Below are 11,930 nucleotides of genomic sequence, written 5' to 3'. Positions count from 1 at the left end.
ATCATACAATTATTTTTGTTGCTACTTCATAACTGTGATTTTGCTACTGTGATGAATCGGGCGACCTGTGAAAGGGTCGTTCGACCCCCAGGTTGAGCACCACTGGCTTATAGGAAAAGCATCGTCTAACCTCTGACCAATGAAGCCATGAGGCCCTTCTGAGCAACAGTGCTTCCTGACTCATAGCGCTCTCCAAGAAAGAAGGATGCTGGGAAGGAAGAGCCAAGGGCCTCTTCCGCGGAAGGGGATTCGTGTCTGATGTTCCAGGCCTGGCGATGCCCACCAGAGCCCAAGCCCTCCATCGACCATCTCCACCCCCAGCCGATACCACACGGGGAGCACCCAATGGCGTCCAGGCACTCACCAGGACCGGCCGCATCTCACAGCACACCAGCAGGGACGCCAGCTCCACATCTTCGCTGTGCCCATTCTTGAGAGGAACCGACCTGAAGCCTGCAGGGAGAGGGGAAGCAAGGCAAAGGTGGGTGGTTCGCGTCCGACCCTGGTTTCCTCAGGACACACAAGGCTCCCGTGCCCAGTTCAAAGGGCAGACAGGTCCACATCCTATGCTGGAGGGTGGGGGAGGACTTCCTGGCCATCAGAGGTACCAGCTGAGGGGAAAGGGCTTAAAGAAAGCAACTTTGACCCATAGCTGCATATAGTGCGACGTGAAGACAAGCTACCTACCTTCTAGGGGCTAAAGAGCCTGGGACTAGAATCAATATAAAGCCCACAGAACATTCCATGTCGTGTTAGAGAAACAAATCTATGGATACACATATGTGTATAAGAAAGAGATTTATATACAAGAGCAATCGAACATTGAGAAAACATCCCAGTCCAGATCAAGTCCATAAGTCAGATATTAGCCCATATTTCTGATATCTATAAAGTCCTCTTCAGACTCATGAAACACATGCAATGACACCGAATGCAGGACGATCACAGGCCAGTGGGTAGAAAGTCTTTGGACCCAGTGTCACTGGAAGCATCTCAGCGCTGGCAGGGGTCTCTGTGGCTTCTCCGGCTTCCAGGGTCTAGTTGCGTCCACGTGGTTTGTCTTCGGGAATGTCTCCCACGGAGTAGCAGAGAGAGAGAGAGAGAGGTGTCTTCCACTTCCAAGGAGGAAGTAGCAGATTTCCCAGAAGGCTATGCCCACACAGAAGAAGTCTCATTGGCTAACTCCAGATTGACAGCCCAGACTCCACCCCTGCACTCTTCATCCTTAAATTGACAACAGATTAGGTGAGTACAACACATGTTGATTCAAGAGTGATGGCAGCTGTGGGTCACTCCAATACTCCTGAGGACTCCAAGCAGTCATGACTCACATCCACTTCTGGCCACATCGGCCCTGTGGGTCACTCCAATACTCCTGAGGACTCCAAGCAGTCATGACTCACATCCACTTCTGGCCACATCGGCCCTCGCCAAGCCTGGGACACTGGGGCGTACGTGAGGGTGAAAGATTTTCAATGGCAGTTCACAGCAGGATCTCGAATCCTCCTCAAAGCCATTCTCTACTGCGATTAGGCCCTGGTTTTGACAGTCCTTGAAATGCCTTTAGTTTGGGCAGGACAGTGGAGCTGTAGCTTCCCCTCCCTCCCCTCCCTCTGCGTTAAGTAATGTGTGCAGCAATACATCTCAAGGGTTTGTTTTAACCAAGTAGTAAGGTTACTTTCACAAAAGGAGGCCTTGTTAACAATGGATTAGTCAAGATGTGCTGGGGTCACTTTAGTATTTGTCCAGCATAGTGGCAACGTGCCCATTTGGGCTCTCAACCAGCGTCACAAATACAAGTCAATGATGCTATGTCCGCCATATTGTTCAATGGTGACCATTGTTTTTTTTCATCCGTCTTGACGCTGTGCCCTACAATCCCCACACCTCCCGCCCATCAGGCCCGCCTGTGGTGACCATCCAATAAACCTTTGGTCTCCAGGCACTTGCTGATTCTGGATCATGCCCCATAATCGGGACCACCCAGCACTGGCCGGTGTGTGATTGATGGTGCTTAGCATAGCCTTGTCCAGGTTTGTCCAGGCCACAGCCATGGATCAGGGCTTCCGTTCTCCATGGCTGCCAAATGTGTCACTGGATGACACACTGCCTTGCATGTGACTATTTATCTGCTGGGCACTTGGGTGGTTTCCACCATTCTCTATGTTGGAAACTTGGTTTGTCTTAAAAGTTCTTCTAATCACACCTACTCACTTCCTGTATGAGCTGTGTTCAAATTAGGGCACTGTTTGGGCTTGGGCTCAATCGCTTTTCGCTTTTCATACTATCTTGTGTGGGATTATAAAGAGACTTTTCCCCAGCTTTGTCTCCCCAAAGACATGCCAAACATTCGGGGCTTTTTACCAGCATAAGGTGGGAGGTCAGATGCTTAAATAGATCCTCCCTGAAGGCAATCAGCTGCCAGACTACTGTCTGGTCCCACAACAGGTAGGCCCTGCTTCCTGCTGTTAAGGACAATGGGCTACTTCTCCTAAAGGTTTGCAGCCACTAGCTTGGTTTCTGTAGGTGGGGTTTACACCCTACTGGTAATGGTTTCTATGGAGATCCAGAGACCAGGTCAAACCTGCTCAGTGACATCCAAAGTTAGACTGCCATCCTGAATCTAGGATCCGTCCTTGTCACATGGGTGCCCCCAATCCCTCCTCTTCCTATTACGTGTATATCCCTAGATTGTCCCCCTTTCATTGCTGTATAACCTACAGTGCAATCCCTTCCTGCGGCATATGTCTTTACCTGTAATTAGTGGGCTTGCACGCCCCTCAAAGGTATATAGGCCTGGGTTAGCAATAAAGAGCTCCCTCGGGCTCCCCTCTTGGCCTCTTGTCAGCACCCTCTCCCCCTCTCTCCAAGTGGACCACCAAGCGGGGGTGGAGGTGAGCATGCTACTATGACTTTATTATAATATTTGTATATCTCAACCATACAATTGCTTCTATCGAATCCATGATTAGCTGGGGGGGGGGGGAGACTGGCATTCCCCCAACAATCTTGGAAGAGTCTATCCCTAAACAAGATCCACCAGAACTCTCACTTCCCACCGCCTATGGTGAAGAAATCAGCATGCTTACACAATCTAGCACCTTCTGTCCTATTTCTACATCAACACGGGGTATAATGCCCGCATTCTGTTCTATAACCCTAATCGTGCCACAAGGGGAGTCAGTTGTATTCTTCTAGCATGTTGTTATAAACATTTGCAAATATCTATCATTTGATTTAACTACGTACTTCTATTCACTGACGGTTGATCCAAGTAGAGTAAAATCCTTGGCAACTTGCAGGATTCTCTCTGTTTCTCAGACTGTTGTTTCTGGGCCCACCTGGAGGAGGGGCTTCCTTTTCTTCCTGTTCAGGTGGAACGCAGACAGGAGGCTGTCCTCTCACCTCCGACCTTCCTTGAGTGCTCCAGGTTGTCTTCGTATCTGGCTGGCAAGATCGTGTCATCCGCATGTCACAGGTTGCTCCTGAACCTTTCTCCACTCATGATGAGATAGATACGGATCTTATACTCTGCCCTCTTGAAGAGACTGTTGGATCCGTATGGCGAAAGGATACAACGGTTTTGCGTGGTTTTCTGTGGCTGACCGCCGTCCTCCACATGGCGGTATAGCTATTAGTGGTGTGGGAGCTGCTGGGTCATGCAGAGGGCCGTTCAGTGACGTGGGGCAGAGGTCTCATGGGACATGGAAAATGGAGAAAGGGGGAATAGAGATGGGAATGTTGGGGTAGGGGAGGAGTGAGAACAAAACAAAATACGTAAGTGCTTGTTTGGTTAGGCTGACAAGTTGGTAGAAATAACAGGAAAACGTATTTTAAGAGGGGTAATCAGAGTTACTAATCCACTGAAATCTATTAAGAACAAAGACGGTGATAACGGGTAGATGTGCACGGAGACAAGGGGCACAAGACTTGGGCGTAGTTGTTAGTTTTTGTTGCTATGGCAATGTGAATGTGGGCATGCCAGTACCCTCAGATAGGGGAAAAAGGAAGAAAAGCCCTTGTTTGGATTGGTGTGCCTGGATCCAAGGGCTGCCTGTTTTTGCCTGGGGGAAGCGGGTATTCTTAGGAGGGTGGGGCTGTCCTGGAAGAGGAAGTGGGAGAGATGTCCAAAACTTAGAGGAGTATTGTAATAGAACAAAAGTACAAAGACCGAAGAAAAAAAGAAGGTGAACTCATCTTGTGGGTAGGGATTCCTGCTCTTTGACAGTTTTACTTTGAAGGTGGGGGGGAGGTGGGGGGAGAAGGGGAGAGGGCACTGGAGCCCATAGCCGGAGAGGAGGGGAAAATAGAAACAAAGAAGAGAAGCGTGGGGCCTGCCCTCACAGAGCCACCTCCCAGAGGCCAGTGAGGAAGGGGGTTGGCTGGCTGGGCCATCGGCTGGGCCGGCTCACAGAGGGACCTGTCCACTGGCCAGTGGTAAAGGGGAGTCTGTAAAGCAGGACCTGCTGCTCTCCCGGGGTTAAGAAACATGGTCTACTTAGCTGTATGTTGAACTTCTTGCTGGCAGGAAGTCCAGGACACCCCTCCTCGTGGACCTTCTTTCCTGGTAGCTGCGGAGGACGACCTTCCTCAGTGCCTGTCCGCCGGCAGCCACCTTGTCCTCTGCCCGAAAGGACCCAGCTCTGAAGCCCACCTTTTCTGGGTTCAAACCACACACTCTGTTGCAGTACCTGCTCCCTCCGATCCATGACATGTTTCCACAGGAACACAGTTACGCATGCTGAATCACCATTGTGTTAGTTGTAGTTTGCTCTTCACACGATGGGTGAAATGCATGCAGGCGTCTCTGAACTCTTGTGCTCCGCTAAGATCCAGCCTGGCATCAGCAATGATATTGGTTGTCGGCCTGGTGTGTGATAGTACGGCTTTGTTCGACGACTTCCACAATAGGCTGGGTCTACTTTTCTTTGGAGTGGGTGCAAATAGGAATCTCTTCCTGTGAGTTGGTCAAGTAGGCGTCTTCCAAATTCCTTGGCACAAGACTGTTAGAACCTACTGGAATGCTGGTGCTTGTGGAGCTGAGAGCCCTTTGGGTACTGTGGCCGCCTCCTGTATCGTGTGCTCCAAGCAGGGCAGTGTTGTCTGTTGGGCCCTTGCCTGAGCTTAACCCACTGTGCCATTTCTCCAGCTCTGCATCTTTACTCTGGGCAGCCCTTCAGGCATCCAGGGTGAACGATGTTCCCCAAACCCACCTAGGAGAGGTCAAGTCTCTGGAGTGGGGGTGCTGGGAAAAGGGCTCTTGCGGGGTGAGGTTATCACATAAAATCAACCACATGGTAGCATTTTGGTACATGTGTTGAAATACCTCTATCTAATTCCAAAACATTTCATCACCCCAAAATGAAACCCCATAATCCCCCTCTCCCCTGACAACTCCTAATACTACTCTCTCTCTGGATTTGCTTATTTGGAAGATTTCATATCAAAGGAATCCTACTCCACGTGGCCTTTTGTGGCCGGCTGCTTTTGGGTAGCACATTGGTGCCCAGACTTATTGGGAAGGCACCACCCTGGCAATTAAATGTCTGTTCCCGCCCGAACCCCATCTGTAGACAATTGGACATCCCCTCACAGAACGGTCACAAGGAAGAGACGAGCCAGTCAGGGTGCAGCATAGCACCGATGAAACATACAACTTTCCTCTAGTTCTTGAATGCTTCCTCCCCCGCCCACGATCATGACCCCAGTTATACCTAACAAATCCAGCTAGACCAGAGCATGTACAGATAAGAGCTGGAAACACAAGGAATCCAGGACAGATAAACCCCTCAGAACAATGAGAGTATCGATACCAGGAGGGTAGGGAGAAGGGGGGGAGGGGAGAAAGGGGGAACCAATAACAATGATCGATGTCTAACTGCCCCCATAACCACCACCCCACCCCACCAGGGGGGCAAACAACAGAAAAGTGGAGGAAGGCCAACAGCGATCGGTGTAAGACATGAAAACAAAATTATAAATTATCGAGGGTTCATGAGGGAGGGGAAACAAATGAGGAGCTGATACCAAGGGTTCAAGTAAAGAAAATGTTTTGAAAATGATGGCAACATATTTACAAATGTGCTTGACACAATGGATGCATGTATGGATTGTGATAAGAGCTGTAAGAGCCCCAATAAAATGATTTTTTTAAAAGTCCTATAGTCCACGATCCAGGCAGAAGTACAGGGATTAATTTTGCAGTGCTCCTGGATTGTTACAGCACTGTCCCCCAGGGGGCGGTAGAGCCCGCTCCAGGAGACGGGGACTTAGCCTAAAGTTTACATCATCCTTCTGGGCTTAATGGCACGCCTTGGTAGGAAAGTACTAACACTATTTTCCTCGTGTGTTGAATGTTTCACAGGGAAACGGCTAAAGGAAACGTTTTTTCTTTCTCACTCCCCCAGGTAGCAGTGGGGCGGCCTCAGACAAGCAGACCGGCACAGCAGGTGGAATGTGCGGCTGGAAGACTGACCTAGGGGGTTAGGATCCCAGCAGGTGTGGGAACTTGAACAGGTGAGTGAACAACTTTACATATCAATGTGCGCCTCTTTCAAGAGCCTCTTTCACAGAAGGTGGTGTAAGGATTGAGAGAAAGAAAGTTCAACGTCCTTAAGCCCTGGTAAGTACAGTGAATTTCTTATCTGGCTACCAACCACAAGGTCAGCACTTCAGACAGACCGGCTGCTCCTCAGGAGTAAGATGAGCTTTTCCGGGCCGGTCAAGATAAGATGCACAACCTTGGCCTCCTGCCCTCAGGGGCAGTTGGGTTCTGTCCTTACAGGACCGGGAGCTGTTGGAAACCACTCCATGGGAGTGGCTGGTGGTGGTCATTCAGTAATGAACCCTCACTCCTGTGTCAGTCTTCATACTGTGGTGGCTTGCGTGAAGCTCCAAGTCAGCAGTTCTCAACATGTGGGTCGAGACCCCTTTGGGGGGTCGAACGACCATTTCACAGGGGTTGCCCGATTCATAGCAGTAGCAAAATGACAGTGATGAAGTAGCAACGAAAGTAATGTTATGGTCGGGGGTCACCACCAGGTGGGGAACTGTATGAAAGCCTCGCGGCATGAGGAAGGTTGAGAACCACTGCTCTAAGCTATGCCACTGGTGTCTCAGGGCCACCCAAGGTAAAGGGGTTTCTTCCCAGACGGGCTAGGAAGAAAGGCCTGGTGGTCTGCTTTGGCAGGTGAGGGGAAAGAAGGCCAGCAAAAAGTTGTGGGCAGCGGCAAAACACCTGCTCCGAGCAGAGTGACCTTCAGGTGTGGACAGAGCCAAGCTCTCTAGCTCTGGACCTTCCTTAGCTGCGGTGTGTGGCAGGACTCAGAATAAAGAGCCGCAAACATCCATTAATAATGGGAACGTGGGATGTGTGGAGACGGAATCCGGGGAAATTGAAGTTGTCAAAAATGAAATGAGCGTGCTGAAATGGACTGGTATTGACCAGTTTGAATTGGACAGTTAACATGATCCACGGCACCACGAATGACATGTTCTTTCTGAAGAAGACTGGGATCCGAGGCCCCTCTTCACTGTAAGTATCTTGAGCTACAGGGCTGTCAATTACAGGATAATATTCATGGGCACTCGGGGAAGGCCAGTTAATACGGCCATTCAAGTTGACGCACCCACCACTAAAGCCAAAGACGAAATTGAAGATGTTTATCACCTGCTGCAGTCTGAAATTGATCAAGCATGTACATCCAAGAGTCATGGATAACTACTGGTGATTATAATGCAAAAGTCGGAAAATAAGGCCTTGGTGAAAGAAATGACTCACTCCACAGTGCACAGCTCTCATGATAGAATTGTTTGGCAAGACCAGTGACTCGCTCATTGCAAAAACCATTTTCTAACAACACAAATGACAATTATCCATATGGACATCACAGGGTGAATCAAACCAAAACACGAAACCCCCTGCCACTGAGTCTATGCCAACTCATACCGACCCTATAGGACAAGGTAAAACTATCCCTGTGAGTTTCCCAGACTCTATTTATAGGAGTAGAAAGCCCCATCTTTCTCCACTCCCTGCTCCCCAAGCAGCTGGTGGTTTCAAATCACCGACCTTATGGTTAGGAACCTAACAAATAACCCACTAGGCCACCAGGGCTGCTAAAGAGAGGGCAGAAAGGCTCCAATTATCCTTCAGAACAGACCATCCATCACTCCTCTAGAAAACAAGTCCACAAGAGGGAAGGTATGAGCTTGAGAAGACCCCACTGTAATTTAGAGACCCTCTCAAGAGCAGATCTGACAACCGAAGACCAGAGTTATGGGATGGCACCATGCAAGGGGGACCCCCGCCCCTAAAAACAAAAAAAAAGAGCAACTGACTCTGAGCTAGTGCACCCAGTGGCATTGCTTGGGAAGGTTCTCTCTGGTCACAATAAATTTCCTCGATTTTTGTGACGGTCTATTTAAGAGAACAGTGTGCAGCTGTGAAATTGTGTTTCTTTCTCAGGAAAAATGCTGCAGACACTGCTGTGATGTTGAACACAGATGACAAGGACAGTGCCAAGGGAAAAACTCAAGTGTCTGAGTGGTTTTCTTGTTTCCAAAAGCGGGAAATGTCGACTGATGATGAACCTCATTCTGGACATCCATCAACTTCCCAAACAGACAAAAATGTCCAGTCGTGGTGCATTTGGAGCTCATTCCACCAGGTCAGACTGTTAATCAAGCTTTCTTTTTAGAGGTTTTTAAAAGATTTTGTAACAGTGTGCAACAAAAACCTGATTTGTGACAGATGGGACTGGTTTTGCCATCATGACAACGCACCTGCTCATGCTTAGCCTTTTCCTAAGGAGCCCTGGTGGCATAGGGGGTGACTCGTTGGGCTTCTGACCTGGAGGTTAGCAGTTTGAAACCACCAGTCGCTCTGCAGTTCAACGATGAGGCTTGCTACTGCCATGAAGGGCTGGCTCACGCAGCCATCTCAGTGTGCCAGTTTTGGGCAAAAAAAACCCAGCATGCCTCTCTTGCCCCACACACCTGACTCACCTGACCTCACTCCGTGTGACTTCCCTCAAATGAAGAAGGACATGAAAGGACAGCGCTGTCAGTCATCCAACAGATGAGTTTGAAAAATGTTTCCAAAAATGGAATCACAGCTCTGACAAATGTATTAAGTGCAATGGAGAGTACTTTGTAGGTGATAAGGTTGTTTTGTAAAAACAAAATTTAAACACTTAGCTTTTTGGGGGGACGACCCCATTGTACATTGAGCAAACAGCAAGGTCACCGAAAAAGACAGGAAAGAAAAGAGACCAACGTGGATGTCGAATGCTTAGGAAGGCAGAGCATTCCTAAGAGACCAGAGGAGGCAGTGACGTCAGAGCCGGCACAAGGAGACAAAGGGACGTTGTGACATGTTCAAGCCCCGGGATTAAAAAAGCAAAGAAGTGCAGCCGGGGCCCTGGAGGAAGAACTGACTCAGCCTGCACCTTCCCTGGCCCCCATTGGGGGCAAGATCAGACAGATGTTTTTAAGGCCAGTGGGAACAGGACCCTGCTTGGCTCCCCAGAGTCCAGGGTTTCCAAACAACTGCGAGAGACAAGACCAGGTGATAGTACACCTCTCGTATCCCCACTATCAAGAGAACAGCAACACCCCAAACTCCCTGCCACTGGGTCGATCCTGACTCCCAGCGACCCTCTGGGCAGGGCAGAACTAGCACTGCCCCTGTGGGGTTCCACGACCAGCCCTTCATGGCAGTAGCAAGCCTCATCGTTGAACTGCAGAGCGACTGGTGGTTTCAAACTGCTAACCTCCAGGTCAGAAGCCCAACGAGTCACCCCCTATGCCACCAGGGCTCCTTAGGAAAAGGCTAAGCATGGGCGGGGGTGTCTTTCAGCATCTAAGAAAGACCTGTGACGGAAACATGGCACGGCACACCTAGCAGAGCAGGTGACTCCTTCACACAGACCGCCACAGTGCAGCTGAAAACCTTGCTAGAAAGGAAGCCACACTCCGCCTCCTGGTTTGTTTCCAAGTGCACAGACCCCTCAGACAAGTAACAGTCAGCAGCCAGCATCAACGGTGCAACAGGGTGATGAGAAAGCGTGAGATGTTGTAGAAACTTCCAAAACGTGACTATGCACGTAATGTGGTGCTGGAAAAACAGAGCCAAGAGGTCTGCTCGGTATAGGATTGCCCCAAACCCGACCCTTGTTAAAACAGCAAAGCAAGGCATCCCTGAAGCTCAGTCAATCGAGGCTTTATCCTATAGGATAAGGCTCAGTGGGTAAATACAACCTTGGTGCGTGCCACAGGGGTCTTATGGTTTGGAGGGTTTCGGGGAAAACAGTTTTCATTCGTTTGAAAAGCATCAGCGACGCCCCACTGACGTCTGCGAAGCCCCCCAGCTCCCCTTACCTGACCGGATGCCTTTAATGGGGTACGTTGCGTGAGCCAGGAAGTTGGGGTCGCTGAACATGTCTTCCTCGTACACCACAAAGCGCAGGAAGGCGAGGTTGGGGTCATAGATCTCGAAGGTTACCTTCTCCTGGGTCGGGGCCCACACGGGATTTAAGCCGTTGTCATCTGGGGGGGTGGGGGTGGTGAGCTCATGAGAGGCCGCTTGTGTCCACCCTCCTGGTGAGCCTGAGACCAGGGGCTGTAGAGCTGCCTCCTGTGTGGGTCAGAGGGGACCTGTGCTCCACACGGGTTTCAATGTTGGGGAAGGAGACTGTCAGGCCTTGCTGCAAGTCTTCCTCTAGGGTACAGTCACCCTTCAAACCTTTGGGGTCAAAGCTGAACACTCCTCACACCTGCAGCGGCCTTGAAACCAGGCATATCCACAAGCTCCCAGGTGCGCTGTCTAACCTGGTGTGGGCTGGTTTTCCACCATCAGGGATCATGGTAAGGAAGTAGGGCTGGGGAGGATCAGACTATGGGGACCCGGCTCCACTCCCAAGTTAACAGGGGGGGGCAGCCGAGCTGTTCTTGGGGCTCCCTTGTGCAGGGGCAGTGAAGCAGGTGCTAGCAGCACCCCCAGTGCCTGCCATCTCTGGAACAGCAAGCTCTCCTTTCACCTCCCTGCCCCATACGGGGTGAGGCCCCACCCTCCCAGCCAGTACAGCCCTAAGTCAGCACACAGGCCGGGGCCTGCAGCAGAGGCAGCCCCTGCTTCCTCAGCAGAGTGGATGCAGACCCAAAGCGGCCTCCTGTCAAGTGCCCAGCCCCAACCACAGGTCCCCTCTACGGTGGAGAGACAGCAGGACTCGGGCACTTACTCACAACGGTCGTCTTGAACTTGTTGTTGTCGTACTCCGCTCCGCAGATCTCTACCTCCACGAAGGGGCAGGCGATGCTCCGGCCGAGCTTGGGGAGGTGCCGGGCACCCAGGACCTAGGATGTCGGTGGTAAGTGACTCATAGCATCCCCCTAGGACACAGCACTGCCCCTGTGGGTGTCTGAGACCGTAAATCTTGACCATAGCACCGAGCTTCATCTTTCGCTTACAGGGCCAGCTGGTGGCTTTGAACTGCTGACCTTGCGGCGACAGCCCAATGCTTAACTCACTATATACCGCAGGATCTTTGGGGTGCATCTGCTTCATTTTCCCACCCTTAATCAAATGGCAAACAGTTCATTTGCTGACCTTCCTTAGCATTCGAGAGATGGGTGAACTTCTAAAAAATGTGTCCTTAAAGCTGACCCCTGGATGGGAACCAGCTTTCTTCTCTACGGGGATGGACTGTGTCGGCCCCTGGGGTCTCCCTGTCTGAAACTGCATGGACCACGGATGGAGACGGTGCCCGACGCCCCCTGCCCAAGCCTCCTCTGAAAGTGGTCATACCAGGAGGTGCCCTGGAGAATGTGGAACAAAACTCAAGCATAAGCAAGACCACACTGATGGGTCTAACAGAGGCTGTGGGGGGGAGTCCCCTGAGATGACAGCCCCTAGTCACCCTTCAGGTCTG

At 50.8% G+C, this 11,930-nt stretch overlaps 1 protein-coding gene across 1 annotated transcript in view; it reads right to left on the bottom strand.

The window, feature by feature from the left end:
* Positions 1 to 11,930, bottom strand: part of PLCG2 (phospholipase C gamma 2) — a 126,284-nt gene that overhangs the window by 4,729 nt on the left and 109,625 nt on the right. Inside the window, exons 28-30 of the mRNA XM_004704774.2 lie at positions 11,241 to 11,355; positions 10,381 to 10,548; positions 365 to 453 (exon numbers count right to left, since the gene is read on the bottom strand). Of these exons, the coding sequence (XP_004704831.1) occupies positions 365 to 453; positions 10,381 to 10,548; positions 11,241 to 11,355 (372 nt within the window). The remainder of the gene's footprint in view (positions 1 to 364; positions 454 to 10,380; positions 10,549 to 11,240; positions 11,356 to 11,930) is intronic.

This window comes from Echinops telfairi, unplaced genomic scaffold, assembly GCF_000313985.2.
Source record: "Echinops telfairi isolate 266 unplaced genomic scaffold, ASM31398v2 ScPeMD7_2291;HRSCAF=2852, whole genome shotgun sequence".
Lineage (NCBI taxonomy): Eukaryota > Metazoa > Chordata > Mammalia > Afrosoricida > Tenrecidae > Echinops > Echinops telfairi.
Note: the sequence above shows the minus strand (reverse complement) of the source record. Positions and strands in the feature narration are given on the sequence as shown.